General features: G+C 44.3%; 1 protein-coding gene across 1 annotated transcript in view; it reads right to left on the reverse strand.

Moving 5' to 3' along the window:
- LOC310780535 (netrin receptor UNC5D-like) overlaps positions 1–20,382 on the reverse strand; it is a gene marked incomplete at both ends in the record, with an annotated part of 358,699 nt that overhangs the window by 94,330 nt on the left and 243,987 nt on the right. Inside the window, 2 exons of the mRNA XM_083641100.1 lie at positions 516–619; positions 1,485–1,628. Of these exons, the coding sequence (XP_083497226.1) occupies positions 516–619; positions 1,485–1,628 (248 nt within the window). The remainder of the gene's footprint in view (positions 1–515; positions 620–1,484; positions 1,629–20,382) is intronic.

Below are 20,382 nucleotides of genomic sequence, written 5' to 3' on the forward strand. Positions count from 1 at the left end.
GAGGGGGGGGGGGGGGCATTGGTCTCATCTGCAGGCTCTCTGAAGCATTGATTGAATAACATTATAATATTATATGCTACTGCTATGCAAAAATGAAGCCAAAATATCTTGTTTGAGCGAGGTGCCATCTTGCTTGTTTGACATCATTTGGAACTGGACTCAGTGCAGTCGGAGCGCATCTGACGGAGATTTGAGAGTAGCTGTCACAGCTGTTCATCCAGTGTTATACAGTCAAATAATGATTAAAAAACAAACTTATCCAAAAAAATGTGCATTTGAACATACATCAGCATGACAAGAACTACCTAAAATGACAGAAACCATCTTTGTGAAAAAGATGGATTTAATGTGTAGGCCTACTTTGATTTCCGCTAACATGGATGGGTGGGATTTATGACCTATACTGCAACCAGCCACCAGGGAGGCGATCGAGATGTTTTGGCTTCACTTTCTGGCAGCTGATATGACGTCCATATTTCATACAGTCAATAGTCTGAAGTGGAAGGAGCCCCTACCTCAGCCACAGGCACTCCATCTGGGGGACGACAGTGCAGCACAATCATGCCCTTCAGAGGCACCTCCATGCCCTGGGGGTCCTGCTCAAAATTCTTCCTCAGGTCTAAGGAGGAGGACAGAGAGTCTGGATGATCACATACAGTACAAACTGGATGAACTTGTCGGCAGGCATATACTATTCACCTTATTCACCACGCCCACTTTTTCTCTCTTCCGCGTTCGATGCAACGTATTTGTTCTTCCGGTTCAGCGCTAGTTGTCGGCCATTTTTTAAATAAAACGTCAGTATGAATGAAGTTTGGCAACATTCAGAATTAAGCTACACTGCATCCAACTTCAGTGACATGTTCATAACGTTACTGCTGCGAGGAGCCGATGGCTGTACCCGGTCGGCATTTAACGTTAGTTACAAAAGCACGTCGACAGTGTTTTCTCACTGCCAGTAGCCTAACTACAGTAGGGTTTGACAGATAGCTAGTCTGACCGGTGTCAGCAGCACAGCCAGCGCTCCCAGTCCTTGCTGCTCGTTAAAGATTTCCAATAGGTGTTATTCTGATAAACTGGTCACATATATGTTACGTTCTCACCCGCCAAATATTAAAACTTTAAAACAGTTTGGGTTTTTTTTAGCTTGAAAACAGCTTTTTGGCAAGTCTAAATGACTGCGGTAGGCGTACTCTACTTCCGTGTTTAAAACCGGAAAGACGATTACGAAATGACGTCATGCAGAAGCGTCCTTGTTTGGGCAAAGAATAAGGTGAATATAGAGTGCCTAAAGTAACGCCCTCTTCCGGGTTGGGCATGGGCCTGAAATATCCTAAATACAAAGAGTTCTACTTGGTCGAAAACAAGTGATTTATATTCAGAATCAGCAGAGAGCGTAGAACAGTTCAATCAGACTCTATGTCATTAACTGTGTCGGCGACAATGAGGTCAGTCTGGCATCAAGGTGACAGGCGCTTGCTCACAGGCGATGCGGACGGTGGCCTTGCGGCTCTTGGAGGTCCCCAGGTGGCTCCAGGCCACACACAGACACCAGTAATCCTCCGGGCCGTGGAAGTCCTCCACCTGCTGCCGGGACACGTTGATCATCACCTCGCGGATCTTTAGGCCTACAGACAGACACATGCACATGCACACACGCACACACACACACACACACACACACGCACATGCACACGCACACACGCACACACACACACGCACACACACACAGAGCAGGAGATCAGATTAGCATTCATTATAGCGCGGAGATGATCAATCACGCAGATGAAGATTTGCAGGGACAGGGCGATGAGGGAAATTGGAAGCTGATAAGATTATCAGCGGCAAACAGATCCACCCCCCCCCCCCCCAGGAAGAGATTGAGAAGAGAATGAGAGTCAGTGCAAAATACACTTTGGCTGCTTTTGTTTTTTGTTGACTACTTGGTCATTTGTGACCTTCTGTAATCCGTTCAAATTTGGAGGCCTGACCACCTAATTCCAAAAATCAATATGCACATTATTGCCCTTTTGACAAAACATTTCATTTTATTTTATTTTTTAACCTTGGCAAATAGACGGCCAATGACGCAGAATGGCATCTGTAGTAGTTGGCAATTGTTATTTGAGCCAACTACTCATTCTCATTCAGTATTACCCGAGATTGTGAATTGAGGTGATACTAAATGTTTTCCAGTAGAAGCATTTCAAGCAAACATAAGCTGCTTGTTGATTTTGTTCCCCTTGGGAAACATTTGAGGGAGCAGTAATTTTCAGGTAGAAAATATAAAGCAAAACAATGTCATTAAAAACACCGATACTTTCAGTGACAGTCAAAAAATATCTCCCTTTCTAGCAGAACATTGACTTCATGTCACACAGATCACTATTTCATATCTTTACATTGTCTATGATTCAGTCCATAATGAGCAATGAGTTGGACTTGTATTGTCAGGACAACTGATGGGAATTTAAAAGCCTTCTATTTCAATTATGCCAGACTATGCACAATAACATGACAGACAGTATTGGATCAATATTTTAAATTGCATCTTTCAAAGCCTTTAAAACCATCTTCTGTCATGTTTGTTATCCGGTACATTAGAAAGCTCAATTCACTGCTGCTTCCAAATGGACCCAAAGTTCAGAAAACAATATAGGCTATTATAAAACTGATATTGGAGTACTGGTCCTCACTTCTGATTGGCTCAGTCATGTTCAAAGCTGTTTTAAAATACCAGATCAATGTAACGGCATATTTCAATTAAGTAAAATCAAAAATTTTAATTCAAGTAAAAATCACATACCATAGGTATAACATGTCATTATTATTAATACTGATTAATACTAATAATCTTATTAATAATGAGATTCAAGGGATATTTCCATTATTTCTGTTACAATGTGAGTTATATTTGAAAAGCAATAAGCCCAGGAGAGGTTGTAATAATTAAGAGTGATTTGAGAGCAGCTAAGAAGTCATGCCTAACAACATCCGTTGCATAGCTGTTCTACAATCCCTGTAAAGCTTGGCTTCTTCTCCTGGCTTACTGTTTAATTAGCAGCCACAAAGTGTGGAGTTCTCCCTCCGCAGGCTTTATCATGCATTACACTGCAGACAGCAGCCTACATGGGCAGGGAGGGATTAAATGAAAACCAATAATGCAAATTGAAAGGTTATCAGGAAGAGCCTAATGAAGTAATGTAAAACAGAAATAGTCCTGGTCTCTAGACACTCCATGCCTCTGCATTTATTGACACACAATATGATGTATTGTATTCTGCAGCATGGAGAGAAGTGGGTTTGGATGTGGTGGCACCAGTAGAGCTGCTTGCTGGGCAGCAACAGTAAGACTGGAAGCTCTCAGGTGTGGATTCTGTGCATGTGTGGAACCCCTATTGTCAGGTGTGGCTTTAGTTGAAGACATCTCTCAGGTGTGTGCGATGCAAGGCTGCTAATCTAACAGCTTCATTTCGATGCTTATCATGTAATCTCTAGACTAAGTGCTCCTTGACAAGTGATTTTGCTGTTGGATTGTGTTGACAGCCTAAATGCCCTCAGAAGACTGGGGGAATGGCTGAGGCGTGCAATCTCATGAATCACAATGTTATTCACCATCAGACCTCTGCGCCCTTATTACCAGTCACCACAGCCTGTGGCTGGCACTGTTTTCACCTTGTGTGTGTGTGTGTGTGTGTGTGTGAGTCTGTGTGTGTGTGTGTGGGGGGGTGTGTGTCATCATGGCAAAATGTGGTCCTGGAGGGGCGTCCGAGTAGTGTAGCGGTAGATTCCCTGCCTGCCAACATGAGGGTTGCAGGTTCGCGCCGCGTGTTAGCTCTGGCTTGGTCGGGCGTCCATACAGGCACGATAGGCTGTGTCTGCGCGTGGGAAGCCGGATTAGGGGTATGTGTCCTGGTCCCTGCACTAGCGCCTCCTCTGGTCGGTCGAGGCGCCTGTTCGGGGGGAACTGAAGGGAACTGGTGGGAATAGCGTGATCCTCCCACCTGCTACGTCCTGCTGGTGAAGTGATCCCCCAGCTGGGAACTGTGCATATGTGGGAGGAAGCATGGTGCTAGTCTATGGCTCTCCACAGATCGGCAGAGGGGGTGGAGCAAAACAGTAATGAGGCTCATTACTGATGCTCTGCAGACTGTCAGAGGATGAGTCAGCTGATGCTCTGCAGACTGACAGAGGATGAGTCAGCTGATGCTCTGCAGACTGACAGAGGATGAGTCAGCTGATGCTCTGCAGACTGACAGAGGATGAGTCAGCTGATGCTCTGCAGACTGACAGAGGATGAGTCAGCTGATGCTCTGCAGACTGACAGAGGATGAGTCAGCTGATGCTCTGCAGACTGACAGAGGATGAGTCAGCTGATGCTCTGCAGACTGACAGAGGATGAGTCAGCTGATGCTCTGCAGACTGACAGAGGATGAGTCAGCTGATGCTCTGCAGACTGACAGAGGATGAGTCAGCTGATGCTCTGCAGACTGACAGAGGATGAGTCAGCTGATGCTCTGCAGACTGACAGAGGATGAGTCAGCTGATGCTCTGCAGACTGACAGAGGATGAGTCAGCTGATGCTCTGCAGACTGACAGGATGGAGTCAGCTGATGCTCTGCAGACTGACAGGATGGAGTCAGCTGATGCTCTGCAGACTGACAGGATGGAGTCAGCTGATGCTCTGCAGACTGACAGGATGGAGTCAGCTGATGCTCTGCAGACTCACTCCTACCTTCTTTATTTGGCAAGAAGAAAGAAGAAAAGATCCCAAACAAAGAAGCTGATGAGTCCTGGCAACAAAGAACCTCCCACACTGTTAGAATGTGTGGCTGCCGTACCGTCATATCTTCTTGAGTCAGGGCCTTCTGCTGAAGGCGAGATAGAGACAGGGGAGTAATCAGGAAGACACACTCACTCCCAGATTCCCACACATTAGGCAGAGATCAAAGAGTTGACTCCCTTCATCGAGTCGCCTGAAATGACACCGAATGGCACGGTGCTGGAGAAACGTCCCAATAACTGTTCTGTTTGGTCATCATGTTGATGAAACGTGCTCACTTCTCTGGACATCGAACATTCAGAAACACAAACGTTCAGCCAGCTCCTTCTCTGTGCCTCTCCCAAACGGCCTGTTTATGTCCTTCTCCTCTTTCTGCCTGGCTCTGCTGCTCTCCCTCCGGCTCATGCCTGGCTGTTGACAGAGTGCCATGACGCCTTGAAACCAGGTCTCAAGGAGGAGGACCACCGTCAACTCGCCCCTCCATTCTCCTTCCACATCCCACCTCTCTAACGCCACCTACATGAAGGAGCAAACAATACGCTCGTGCTAACTTCCAAAGTTCTCCTTTCTCACCCTACCTCTCTCTCTCTCTCTCTCTCTCTCCTTCTCTCTCTCCTTCTCTCTCTCTCTCTCCTTCTCTCTCTCTCCCTCTCTCTCTCCCTCCTTCTCTCTCTCACTCTGGCATGGAGCCTGCGGTGTGGTTTCTCCAGGCTTTGGCACATTGTTTGGCCTTGGCTGAGTGTATGAAGAGGCCCAGAGGGAGCCAGCCAGCCCACGCCAGCTACAAGTGGCTGCTGATCCAAGCGGCTGGGCAGAGCTATGGGGCTCAGCTCAGCTCAGCTCAGGCCCGGGATGTCTCTGTCATACTTAACGTCATCGAGCTGAACCCAAAAATGACTTTTCTTTTCTTTTAGTCAATCAAATCTTCATTTCAGGATCATTTTCTCTTCCAAATGAAGGGGAAAATGGCGCCTAGTGCCTGTCATCTGGCAGAATTTCTAGCCCATAAACTAACTACTAACTTGACCAATTATGCAAACTAAATCAAACGGTAATGTCTAAGAATGCAAAGAAATGTTACTGGCTCGTAAAAACTCACATTCCAGGAATATATATATATATATTTATTATTTTTTATTATTTTTTACCTTTATTTATACAGGGGGAGTCTCACTGAGAGCAATGCTCTCTTTTTCAGGAGTACCCTGTTCACATTCACACACACATTCATACCTGGAAGCTGACCAGTACAACCACAGTCTGATCTGCTGGCCACTGATCAGCTCCACTGGAGCAGTTATTTACCGCAATAGCGATAATGGCGCGCGACTCAGAGAGCCTGGTTGTCAGGGGTCGCACCTCGGAGATTCCAGGCCGACGGGCTGCACTCTCCGCTCGGCAACACGAAGGCAGCTGGCTGCCTGCGGCTCGCTGAGATCCACTCAGCCACTAACCTCGCGTCACCAGGCTCTTCCCGAGGAGAGCGCCACAACACGCTGAATCCCACTCGATTTGGAGGCGGAACACGCCAGCATTGGCCAAAGCCCAATCCAGTCCCCAGAATTGTCAAATAAAATCATCGACATGCTACTATGCTGCTGGGTATACGTTATGGGGTGACACTGCGTGGGCGGGGTGGGGGGAGCTGGATGGATATAGCTTCAGGAGGATGTGACCCGGGCTTTGGAGAAAGGTTGGTGCGATGTGACATTGCAGCGTGCAGCTCAGCGTGTGGGGGCTGTGAGGGGCTGTGAGCGCTGGCTAAGGGCCAGACGTGGACGGACCCTGCTAGACAAGCGGAAACAAGCTCCCAGCAACATCTTCAGTCTGACTCCCAGCTGTGTGTGTCATACTTAATCCCACCACCAAAGGGACACATTACTAGTCTGTGTGCATTAAAAAGCAGCATCATTCACCCATGCGTCACCACCACCCTCCCCCCCTGGCTTGCTTATGTTGATGTCTGCTTATTAGGGCTTGTTCTGCATACACAAGTAGCTGTCACTCTGTGGACCGCTCAAGGCGCAACCTCCGGCTCTGAAAAATGAAGCCATTGCGGAAGTGCCTTAAAACTGCATTGTTTTGAATGGCCTGCAGGGGGCTCCAAAAATAAGTCAAATGGGAAAAATGGGGGGGGGGGAGTCAATGCGGGAAATTATCTTACTTCTCACTTGCTTTATGAACTGAGTAAACAAGTTTATGGTCTCAATCGCTAGTTTCAAGTCTTCTTCAATACAGCCTGATTTTGTAAATGATGGTCCCATTTAGGGACAAATAGATGATAAAGCAGACTGTGTTGTGGGGCGTGATTGGCAGGTCACCTGTCCAGTGATCGCGTAGCTCGGCGTCCACAGACCAATAGCAGGCCGTGCTGCAGCTCTGTAGGAAACCCCTGGTCTCGCGCTAGCTGCTTCTGGCTGCAAATAACCAAGATGGCGACAGTCAAAATGCCAAGGCCGAGGCTTCAAAGCGGGAGTCCACAAACCAATGGGTGAGGACCAAAATGCGAGACTCATTAGCCAATGAGAAGCCAGGAAGGGGTCTCGCGCTACTTTTGAATGCTAAAATAAAGGTGATAATGTACAATTTGATTCAAGGGGGGGAAAACCCTTTCAGAGTACAACACAAACTGTCTATTTTGCTGCAACTCGACAGTGCTGCTTAATCCAGGACCTTACTTCCTGGAACTCTTGAGAGTAAAACACTGGTCCATTGGAGTGAATGGAGATGTCAGGACTCTTGTATTGACACGGCTCTGCACCTGTCCATCAAAGCCCTAAATGGCAACTCAGCCAGAGGCCAACTGTAGACATGTAGCTGTAAAGCTGCTCTTTTCATTTTAATTCATTAATTCATGTACATCTGACGAAGACTCCATGTTTGATGGGGCTGTTTTATTATTATCTTTCTTTATACAAACAGTATAAACAGTATAGTGTTGTACAATTGGGCACTAGAGTGTGCAATGTTGTTGGTTGATGGAAGTCTGTGTGTATATTGTATGTGTATGAAGTGTGTTTAATGCCAGCCTGTGTACAGTATGTATCGTACGTATGGAGTGTATCCTATCCTATCCTATCCTATCCTATCCTATCTATCCACCTTATTTTTGAATGCTCCGCTGTAAAATAATTATGGGTGCAAAGGTCCGCTCGACGGATTGTTGCAGCTGGCACATTTCCTCGTTAAAACTCCGACGCTGGAGAAAAAAAAGTTGCTTGTCACAATAAATAACACTTGTTTGACGACTTATTTGAGGTAATGTAATAATTTTATCTATCACATCTGCTATTTCTGCTGCTCTTTGAACAACTCGGGATATTTATTGACGAGATTTTTGCCATGCTGGACGACGCGCTACGGCGGGCTACAGTATGTTGTGTCTGTGTCAGCAACGTAACTGGGAGGATCACACCGGAAGAAGCAGCCATATTTCATGTAGGCATCAAGACCTAAGGTGGGTAGCTAATTCTTTTTGACAGGCATGCTACAGCCAGATTCTATAGGTCTACTCTAATATCTCCGTAGGTCCGCCCTCCCTCACATATCCTTACCAGTCCCCACCGTGACGTCTTTCTCGTTACAATAGACAGTTCACCGCTGGAGCCAGCCTCTGACAGAGCGTCAACACCAGTGTGGGTATCCTTGCCTCATCTGTCCACCCTGCCTTCACTCAATCACTATCTCTCCATCAGAGAATGTGCAGAAACTGCTCTCCTCCACTCCAGCCACATTGTATCCTTTTTCCACCTCTCTTTCACTCTGCCTTCCTCTCTGAGATCACGGCCTCTCCATTACCACTGTCCTTTCTCCTCCTTCTCCCCTCTTTCCCCTTATCGCTCTCTCCATCGTGGTATCATCCTTTCAGCTGGAGTCTGTAGGCAGCACAGATAGATATCCCCTCTGTTCCTCCTTCCTCTCCCCTCCTCTTCTTTCACTCCGTCCTTCACCGATTACTTCAACTCTATCACTCATTTCCATCCCTCTCTCTCCCCCCCCCCTCTTACAGTATTTCCAGGGAGACAATAATATTGCCTGTGGCTGTGTTAGAAAGCATCTGCAGTAGGTCAGAACATACAGCAGTAGTAATGGTGCTCTCTGTTGCACCTTGCTTGCTTTTGTATTCATCAATAGCGACCTTCCGTCTTTTATTTTGCCTTTGGAACGGGTCCCGGAGAAATCTAGGGAAAGTCTATTGCCATGTAAATAACAGGGAGCCTCCAATTGAGTGTCCGTGAAAACTTGATACAGCTTCCTAAAATCATCCCGGCGAGTTTATCAGTACTAGCTGGAGGGAGGTTTGTATCTGGTTAGTGACGATTGTATTGGAAATCCATCTGAGCCTTGTCTGCGCATATGGTTTATCAAAAGGTTTAGCAATTGCTATTTGAAGACACACCGCACCGCCCTCGAAGCATGTTGTTCAGACAGCCCCATGCACCTTGTTATTTTGATACCACTTAATGAATTTAAAGAAGACACATCAGAACCATTCAAAATCAAATTCATTCAAAAAACGTCATATCACTGGAAGAAGAAGAAGAAAAAGTAGTTATTGGATGTTACATCTTCTGGGTAATAATTTACGACTTACTATCCTTTCATTATCTCCCACCATGCATTTCCATCTTGATCTCTTGATACATTCTCAGGCAACACAAATTACACAAGGACAGATGGTTGAGGACAAGCTTGGATATGTTCTCCACAGAGAGCTCCTCCATGTGTGTTTAGGTGGGAGGTTCTGTCCATTACTGTCAGCCTTCATCAGTCTCCTCTTTTATGGCAAAGGCAAAAGCCACACATTAAAGGCAGATCTTGATGCTAGTAAAGTGAGGAACTGTGTTTTAGCCAGTGACACAACATGATAACATCATAACATCCACAGGGGGCGGGGAAAACACTCTCATCACCTACAGTAGCATGTGCACTGAGAATAAACACGCTACAGATCTACACATATAGAGTAGAACACTGTTTCTCAAAAGGGTTATGTATACCCATGGCGATACACTGCAATGAGTACTGAGAAGTCATTCTAAAAACGTGCTGAAATTGTCTTATTGTAATAAATCATTCCAAATTGCTACAATGTTATGCATTGCATTCCATTCAAAATTCCTATAGCATACGATGCACTGGCTAACATATATAGAGAGTTCATTAATTAGAGGAGAATAGTGCCTGGCTAAAATCCAGCTCATCAAGGCCATCAGGGTTGCCAAGTCTCAGTACAGAAGCAGACTGTTGACTCAGTTTGCCAATAAATGACTCAGGCTCAGCATGGCGGCTGTACAACGCTCTCCCAAACAGGAAGAGACCTCCTCACACGCACCGCTCCCCTACATTTGCCAGCATTCTCAATACTTTCTCTGGTTGAGTGACATCATCGCGCCAACACTCCTCATCACACAAAGTATTACAGTAACTGCATCCACGTGCACGTCCTCACGAGGACAGTGACAACATTGGTCGATTTTCAAGGGGGTTAAAACGGCCGATGATTACGATTGCGACCTCTTGTGGTGGTGTGTGAGTAAGTGCATGCGTTCAGTGCACACGCTAGAGTCGGGAGCCGTAACCAGTGTTGGGCAAGTTACTTTCCAAATGTAATATACTACATATTACTAGTTACTTTCATTTGAAAGTAATACGTTACTTTACAATATTACTGTCTGTGTAGAATAACTTGTTAGTTATTACACTACTTTTGTATTACTTTCACTGTAATAACAGCAGTAGCAGAATGACATCGCCGCCCCGGAACATTCCCGAAAAATAATTTCAACCATCTTGAAGTCAGTGTAAACAAAAAATTGTAAATCCTGATATCCTTTTACTTTGTTATTGTCATCTATAGTGGTTATTTGCATACAAACAAACCATTAGGAAATGATGTAAATATGTGCTTTGATTTAAAAAAAATGTAACTCAATTTGTAACTTGAGTTACTTGACAAAGTAACTGGTATAATATTACTGGAATCCTATAAGTAATAAGTTATATTACTGAGTTACTGCTACAATTAATATATTATGTTACTTTTGTAATGTTACCCCGAACACTGGCCCCGAACACTGGCCATAATCAGTACTACAGAAATAACCCCCCCCCCCCCATTTTTTATCCCATTTTTATCCCCCATTAGTGCTAATTTTTATTTATTTATCCTGGTTGCTACTCCACCCTCTGTCGATCTGGGGATAGCCGAAAACTGGCTCCATGCTTCCTCCGAGACATGGGCAGTTAGCCAGCCGCTTCTTTTCACCTGACAGGGGAAGCTTCACCGGTAGGACATAGCACGTGGGAGGATCTTGCTATTCCAACGAGTTCCACTCCCTCTGAACAGGCGCCCTTAACGACCAGAGGAGGCACCACATCAGCAACCAGGATATTGCATGTTTTGGTGAAGGGGTTCCTATATGAAGGAAACCCCCGGGAGGCACGGGGAGAACATGCAAACTCCACACAGAAAGGCCCTTTTTGACGACCCCACCCGGGCGGTGGGCACTCGAGGACAGGTGGGAATCGAACCCAGGACCTTTGAGCTGTGAGGCGACAGCGCTTACCACTGCACCACCGTACCCCCCTACAGAAATAAATTTGACTTGACTTGTTGCTTTTTCCAACAAGGACAAAGCTACTGGCCTCACTGACTTCATGTCCTACTGTAACTGTCCTACTTTCAAAACATCTCACACCCTTTTGCCCCCTGCAGTTTGTCTACAGTCTGTGGACGACGCAGTCATGGACCTACACTTTGTCTTGGAACATCTGGGGCTCCTCTGGCAGCTACAGTATGTCAGGATTTGTTTGTGGACTTCAGGGTTAGACATCATCATCACAGGATTACTACAAACTGCAAGATGCCCCAGCTGACAATGTCTCCCACAAACCGCTGGTGGAGCTTGAACTTATTAGGCCATTTTGTGAGCATAGAATTATAAGGCTGGTTCTCTGTCATTTAAATAAAATAAAATGAAATGGAAGAAATGTTGTGTGTCATTATGTACTGTGCAAACTCTTTCGTCAATAATACAGTACTGGGATTGCAGCTCATACATTACAATTACAGCAAACATCCCTTTAAGCCACTTTACTCAGATAAAAACAACAACAACAAAAAGACAAACAAACAAATTCTCTCTAAAAGCAACAATAACAGCAAAATAAGAGAAATTGTGGTTGTCTACCATTCAGTGTCCTCTGCTCTATTACCGTTCTCACAATGCATTTCTTTATTGATAGGCAGCATTTTTTCAGGTTGGCAATGCACTCAACAAGCACCATTGCCCGCTTAATGATTTGAAAAGCAAAACAATGACATTAGCCATAATAACCACATAACTATAATAAATGAGCATTCACTGCGGATTCTGCTAGCTACATATAGCAACAATACATGACAACCGTATCTGGCCTAAATGCCTGGAGACTCCATTATTTATGAACTGTGGGGTTTTATGTCAAGTGTGTGAAAATGTGTGTATCAGATGAAAAAGATACAGTAATATTCTGGCGTATGAGAAAATGAATAACATCTCTTGTCCCTGGGCCATGGCAGAACGCTGCTTTTGAACACAGTATCTCTATTGCAGCAGGCTATGCATAAACCACGTGTCAAGAAGAAAGCAATTATTTCAACATTTGACACTGTTTGCTGCCGTCTCAGCAAAGTGATTGGAGTGTATAGTCACATGTACAGTGCAGCGCGTGCTGTTGAAGATACAATGTAGCATGCAGGCTAAAAGAGCCAGCGTGCTCACATTCTACTTTGCTGTGCAGTGCAGTCACATTTTGACAGAACAAGTCATGCAAATAAATCAAGGTTTAACTGCTAAGGTGCCAGCTTTCAATTCAATGTTCTTGTTACCAAGCAATGTCATTTGATAATAGTTCAATTCAATTCATATATGATTTGTGTTTTTTTTTTACCCTGTTCTATTTGAGGTCTTTATAGAGAACATTTCACTCGGACCAAAACTTAAAAAAACTACATCAAAAAAATATTTCCTTTAAAATTGTTTTTACATTTTGGTCCGAGTGAAATGTTATGGGGTCTCTCCTGTTTCTAAATATATCTGAACCATTTGGTTTGAACAAGTAAAACTATTTTTATAAGCATTTTACGAAATGTCTATGGGAAAATAAATGGCGGATGAAAATCTCTGGTACAGTGCTGAAGCAGGAAGTAGGTGGTCACTTTGCCTCTCTATAGGGGGTTAAACCACTTTAACCCCCACCACCAACTATTTTGAGAACAACAGATTTCTCTTGGTATGATTCATCCCTATAGATGTAGGCGGCGGGCCCAGCGGAGATTTCGTGCACTTAAACGATCCCTACCGAGGGAAAACCCAGTCCTTTATTAACAACTGAGACATGTCTCAACAAATGAAAATAAATTTGTTGCCACCCATTCTTTCTTGCCATATTTTGTGATCGCTAACTCTGTCAACTTGCATTTTCTCCGGTAAAGAGAGCAGACAGCTATGTTTAGGGTCCGCCATGCATGACGTATTTGTACTTATCATCCAATAGCGGGCTTGGAAAAGTATCACGTGGTTCACGTTGCTCTTGTAGTTCCTGGTTACTGTCAAATCCAAACACCACAACATCACACGCTGTTAACTTTTTGGAATGATTTTCAGTGGCACTTTACTATGATTTGCATTAATTTATATAATATTAACTTAGCCAGCAATTCGGTGTTAAGACGTGACGTCAGTTGTGAAGGTTCGGCAGCTTCTGGTGGCTTGGAAGTGGGGCACGCCACGCCAGATAAAATACTAATTTATGGTAAGTTCTTTGGTAAATTTGCCCTTACAACTAACGTTACCCCTTTCAAAGTCTGTTTATTTCATTAGCAACTTTTGTGAGCTAGTCAATGCAGTACAACGCTAGTAGTTTATGAGCACTAACTGATCAGTCTGTAGGCTATGCTTCCCTTGGTCTGTCACTTGGACTAAAACGCTAGCTATTGTGATTAACTATATTAGAAATACCAACATAATAAACAGCAGCCAGCATATTTAACTAACGTTACAGTCAGGGGTGTAATGGTTGGTAAATGAGTTGGGTAAACTATCAACCTCATTTAAAAAATGTGGCTATTACCTCCACTACAGTAGCTATATTTTAGTAATCTGCTCACTAGTCTCTAATCTAGAGTAACGTTACATTTGTATTAATAACACAAACATTTTAATTAAAATTACTTAAAATTAACCAATGTGACTTACTTATAGATTTTTGGACAGGCAGCAACATTGTTTGATATTTTATATTGATTTGTTGGACAGGTTTGAAAATCTGACATGCTGCAAAACCAGGCTGACATGGCTCACTGTTGTCTGCAAGAATCTACTGCCTCCAACCTTCAATGACAGGATGACCTGATGGAAGCCAAATGAGTGCATCTGTAGCCGCCCGTTTCTGCTATCATGATGTAGACTACTGTCTGGGTCTTCAAATGTAATTAGAACCTCAGTTTAAATATAAAATCACTTCTTTGCTTAATTGTCATAGTTTATACATCTGCACGGTCAACCAAGGAGCAGGCAAAAGTGGCTTTTCATGTTTTGTAGTGTGTTCTAAGTTGTAAACAAAGGAAACTGATTGCACACTCATAACTCCTATGCAGTCTTTTTATTTTAACTTCTATAGATCAGTATTTCAACAAATCTGAAGGTTTGAGCCGTGAAAATAAATGAACTGAGACCAGCAAATGTCCATCTGTTTAAATGAATTGTGGATGATTTTTTTTGCAGGAACACTGAAAATATCAGATGGTATTACAGTTCATGCAAAACATCTCAACTAAAGAGAGAACAAATCAGCCAACAACTCTGCAAAATTAAAACAATGACAGTGGAATATCTATCAAGATGGCTGATGTCAGATAATCTATAATCTAACAGCCTGGAAATATATTTGGCTAACAGACAACAGCGTAGTCACTTCTGGTAAGAGTGACCTGGTACAGTAAGCTGGTCACTGAAGACACCTCAAAACCTCTTGATAGCAGCTATGTTTGATGATGCAAATAATGAAACAGTGTTAAATACTTTGTGTCACCAAATCAGTTTTAATGATCATTATAAGAGACATTACTTATGCCAGCCTGTTGACCAAGATACTTGATATCTGAAAGTCTATGAACCTAGATCAGGGGTGGGACATTTTTTTTCCAGAGGGCCATACTAACTTACATAATATAAAGTAAGCGAAGTGCAACACATTGGACTGATAACTGCCAACACTCCTGATTTTCATGGGGGTCTCTCTATTTGTAACCCTCTCTCCTGCTGTGATTGGTAATTTCTCCTGTTAATCCCCTGATATCATAGTGATACAAATCAAATGGCTGTAGCGGATTAGATTTATTAACGTGATGCTGTCTTTTATTGACTTTTTGTGCATTGTTTTGTTTTCCTTTGAGGACGTTGGGTGCCGGATTGAGATGGTCCAGGGGCCGGGTCCGGCCCATGTGTGACCTAGATGGTTCTGTATTGCAGGACACTGCAGTTGAGGGTTCTGACAGGACACAGATCCATTGGAATTGGTGGAAATATACCTGCAAAGAAAACAGAAGAAGTCACTTTTTAATCTCATACACTGCAGTGCTTAGCAGAGCCCTGTCCAGTGCCCACAGAAGTTTAGTTAAACTCTGGGTCACAATATTGTAATTATTTTTATTTTGGGTTCACAGCCATCTTCATTTATCAACATTTATAGATTCGCTTTCACATTTGAGCTATTTGGTGTATCTGCTTTTTATGTTACTATTTGTTACATCAACAAACTATTCAAAACGAACTTCCCTGAGTTGGATTAATAAAGTTGTTGATTAATTGACTGACTGACTGAATGATGGTGGTTCATGTATGCATATCAGAAGTTTTGGTGCAGTGATCCATAAATCTAACTGACTTCATATTCAGGGATGCAAAGTCATGGAGAGTGAAAAAGGTGACAGATACCAGGGCAGAAATCAAACGACTCAGAAATCCTCCTATTTTGGTATGAAAAATTGGCTGTCACCTTACCCTAAGCTGTCACCTAACGCTAACGGTGAGTTTGCAGCCTGCATTGTGACTAGCTTTTCTGATGTTAGGTAGTAAAGATCTGAAGGTTTAGTATCAACCTAAAAGCTAACATCATCTCCCCACTGTCAAAACGAGATGGTTCCATGCTAACGTTATATCAATTCGAGAAAAACTAGCTAGTTAGAAATGGCTATGCAGGCCCATTCTAGCGTGTGCTAGCTAACTAGCGCTAAGCTAACACTGATTCAACGTCACCATATGTTTGAACAAAATGCTGTACAACACAAACAAGTTGCAAACCATTAATACTTACGCTCAAATGTATAGTGATGCAGCTGCTGCTATATATCATGTTTCGTTTGTTGTGTCCAACCATGGATTATGTCCAACTCGTCTCGGGGAGGAAGAGTAGAGCCGTATGATAACGTAACGAACTCTGATAGGTCAATGACGTCCCTCCAACAGTATCTTGGTGTGCTATTGGTTCTACCGGCCAGTAGGTCGCAGCATTTGCCTGCAAATGTAACGTACTTTAAACTCTGGTTTTGGAAAGGCTCGTACAATTTTCGAGTGGCAACAAACGGAATCTGATTAAGATGAAAATAATATTCGCAACTTTAGAGGGCTGGGTTCTCCCTCGATGAGGATCATTGCTTTCAATAACTAAAGCAGATACGCCGTCTGGGCCCATCGCCTAATGGCTAGTAAATTCTCATTGCCACCAACGCTATGATTCAATGCGCAGCTGCATCCCATGATGCATTTCTTTAGTGATTTCCTTACCGATGGTGTCCTCCAGAATGTCAATACCACTGTCAGCAAGTCACAAATGGTATTTCAACGGTTTGAAGAACTAGACTATGATATGATCCATGTACCAAAGCCTTAAATAACCAGATATTGATAATACATCAAGGGGAATTTGTAAATCATGTTTTGCACCAACACTTAGGACCCTGATGATCACTCAAAATTATTATATTGAAAATGATTAGCTTCGACTTTGCCCCGGGTGACAGACAGGGGTGTAGTGGTAAATACAGAGGTGGGCAAACTATCCCAAGGTGAGGAGTTTCCCCACCTTGTTTCCCCTCATAGATTTATACTGTCAGGGGGGCACGGTGGCGCAGTGGTAAGCGCTGTCGCCTCACAGCTAGAAGGTCCTGGGTTCGATTCCCACCTGGGACGCTGTGAGCGCTGAAGGAGTGTGTGCCCGACCGCATGTCCTCGAGTGCCCACCGCCCAGGTGGGGTCGTCAAAAGGGCCTTTCTGTGTGGAGTTTGCATGTTCTCCCCATGCCCCCTGGGGGTTTCCTTCATATAGGAACCCCACACCATAACATGCAATATCCTGGTTGCTGATGTGGTGCCTCCCCTGGTCGTTAGGGGTGCCTGTTCGGAGGTAGGGGAACTGGTTGGAATAGCGTGATCCTCCCACGTGCTCTGTCCTACCGGTGAAGCTTCCCCTGTCAGGTGAAAAGAAGCGGCTGGCAAACTGCCCATGTCTCGGAGGAAGCATGGAGCCAGTTTCGGCTCTCCCCAGATCGGCAGAGGGTGGATAAATAAAAAATAAAAAATAGCACTAATGGGGGATAAAAATGGGATAAAAAAATGGGGGGGGGATATAACACAAATACATTGATACTGTCCATCTGAAAATAGGTGAGTAAACTCTTTGCCTCATTTCAAAGAGGTGGGGTTTACCCTCCACTTCGCTTTGGACGGAACTCTCATTGCCTTTAGCAATTTGCATACCTAACTAAACTTGGCTAAAAGCATTTCCAAAACACAAAGAAGTCAAAAGACAAATACAACTCGACACTTGTACGGCTGTCATGAATAGTTGAGCAGTTGACATCTGCTCAGAGAGAAGATCTGATGCAGGTATGAAATATTTAGCCATTACAGCGTGTCAGAATATAGCCTTTTAGCGCGCTACACATCGTACAGATAGAGATACACAGCATGACTCACTCAGTTGGAATAGACAGTATACAGATAGAGAAACACAGCATGAATCACTCAGTTGGAATAGACAGTATACTGGGCAGCATTGTTTTCATCATCATGCTTATGGCACCAGCAGAAGCTAGTCACAGACACCGTAATGGAGATTCTCTTCCCTGGGTTTCTCCATTCCTCTCCTTGTGTGTCATTTCATCCCCCTAGAAGGCACAACGGAGCTAAGCCGAGATCTGAGCAAAACAGCAGCTCACAAAGCTACAGCACATCTTAGCTGCCTGTGGAAAGACTCTGGTCTCTGTCCTCTGCCTCCTACCCCCTCTGGTCAAACAGTGTAAGGGCAGCCTGTCTGCATTTAATTCACAGCTTACCGCTACAACCCCCCCCCCCTACTCTCTAACCCAGTGGCCATTCCACCTGAGTCAGACTGTAATAGCCACGGTTGAGATACAGCTGTTTCATTGCCTCCTACGACCTGGACGTACGGCTGGAGGTTTCTCCGCTCTGCTTTCCTCAACGTGTAGGCCGTCACTCTGCCCGTGTGTTACGCCTAAGCGGTAACACGGACAGAGTTACTGTTGCGTAACGCTCGCCAAATCCCCCCCCCCCCCCCCCCCCGGTCAGGTTCTAGAGAAACCCTCCGTAGCACAGACCTGTGAATGCCAAAGCACGTCCCCGCGGCAAAGACACACATCGTTATGCAGAGCACCCTTCTGGGGGTTCGTCCACACCAACCTGGCAACCAGGCCGCAGTGTATTACTGTATAATATATAGATAGCTGCGTTTAAGCTTCAATCTTTTCTGTTCAAGTGAAAGTGCACGGGCGAAAATGAAGAGAGAAAGCATGTTAAATGGGAAAGATTGGAAACAGAGAGAGAGAGAGAGAGAGAGAGAGAGATAGAGAGAGAGAGCAGGCAGAGAGAAAGTGGATGAGTCAGTGAGTGAGGGAGGGAGGGAGGGAGGGAGAGAGGGAGGGAGGGAGGGAGGGAGAGAGAGAATAAAATGAAAGGAAAAGAAAGGGAAAATGGTTCAATTCCCAGCAGGACTGTCATGGGAAAGTGCCAAGACCAAAGAGTATTTTAGAGAGAAAGTAGGTTGTTGGTTTACCCCACATAAGTTAGTGTGTGATGGAGTCTATTGTTTTTGTATCAGTCGCAGCGTTTTGCACGCAGTGTGCTGATTTATTGTCTGCCTCGCGCAAAATGCCTTTGTTATTATTTAGGGCATATCCAAGTATAAAAAGTCGATAATCAAGAACGCCGACTGCTTTCGACCACGCAGGGCCTTCATCAGGGCGTGACTGGAGAGAGAGTAGCCTATTCACCTTATGTTCAGACCTTACAGTGGGCCAAATTCTTCCGGGTCCTATTAACACTTCCGGCGGTCACGGCGCCAAATATGAAAGAACGTCATGAAGAAGAGAGTTGTTTTTGTAGCGGACAGCGCAGGGTGTAAAACAAAGAACGTAGCCTACTACTTTGGTACACAGCAAGCAAGCGGAGTATCCACTGTTAGCGAGGTCAGATAACGTTATCGTCGACAATGACGAGCACTTTCTTGTAAAACATACCTGGACTCCAACAAAGAAAGCTTCAGATGGTTTTCTGTCCTCCGAGCGCAGCTCGAGCCACTTACGTCTATAAGACCCGCAGACGTTAACATAATTCCCTGGAATGCGAGAATTAACGAGCCAGTTACATGGCGTTGCATTCTTAGACATTGTCGTTTGCTTTTATTTGGTATGTTACACACAATTGGCTAAACTATTAGTTAATTCAGAGTTAGATTATATTGGAGCAGCCAGCCATTTTCTTTTCTTTCTTTTTTTTGCCGGAAGTCGTCGAACGACCACACAACCAGGTCAAATGGGCATGGCTACATAAGGTGAATAGTAAGATTGACTTTTTATACTCGGATATGCCCTACATAATAATAAAGGCATTTGACTTCATTCCTGGCTCTGTGCGAGAGTGCCTGAAGTAAGCCTAGAGAATTCCCGATTGTTTCAAGTTGAATATTTAACTTAAGAGCACCTCACATCCACCTACAGGGGAGGCTACAATGTGAGCATTCTGTAATTCTCTTTTTGTTGCAATGCTGATATAGTATATTGGTATCTCCAGGACGACTAGCTACCTTTAGCGTCTGTTACATGACAACGGCATCCGGCATAAATCTGGGAAAAACAAGACGATATGGTTTACTCTTTGAACTTGAGACTGGCAGCGGGTCTTGAAAGCCAATCTATTATCTATAACTGTGTACTCTATATGCCATGTGTGGGCAAATGTGTGTATGTCACAGAGATGAATAAGAGATAGTAATATGGTGCTGGAGAAAATAAACCACATCTCCTCTCTCTGAGCCATGAGACAACATTGATATCAAGCTGCTGCTGACCCCCATGGAGAGAAGACAGTAGCTCATCTCCAGTGTGCTACTATGCATAATTGACACAGCGAGAATGTGATGTTTCAACCTCTGAAGCCGTTTGTTGCTTTCTCAGGGAGGTGAATGAGTTTCATCCACAGTGCGGGCTATTGAAAATAGCAGATGGATCAGATCTAGTGTTAGAGATCAGATCTAGTG

Source organism: Poromitra crassiceps (genome assembly GCF_964638095.1).
Source record: "Poromitra crassiceps genome assembly, chromosome: 8".
NCBI classification, from domain to species: Eukaryota; Metazoa; Chordata; class Actinopteri; order Beryciformes; family Melamphaidae; genus Poromitra; species Poromitra crassiceps.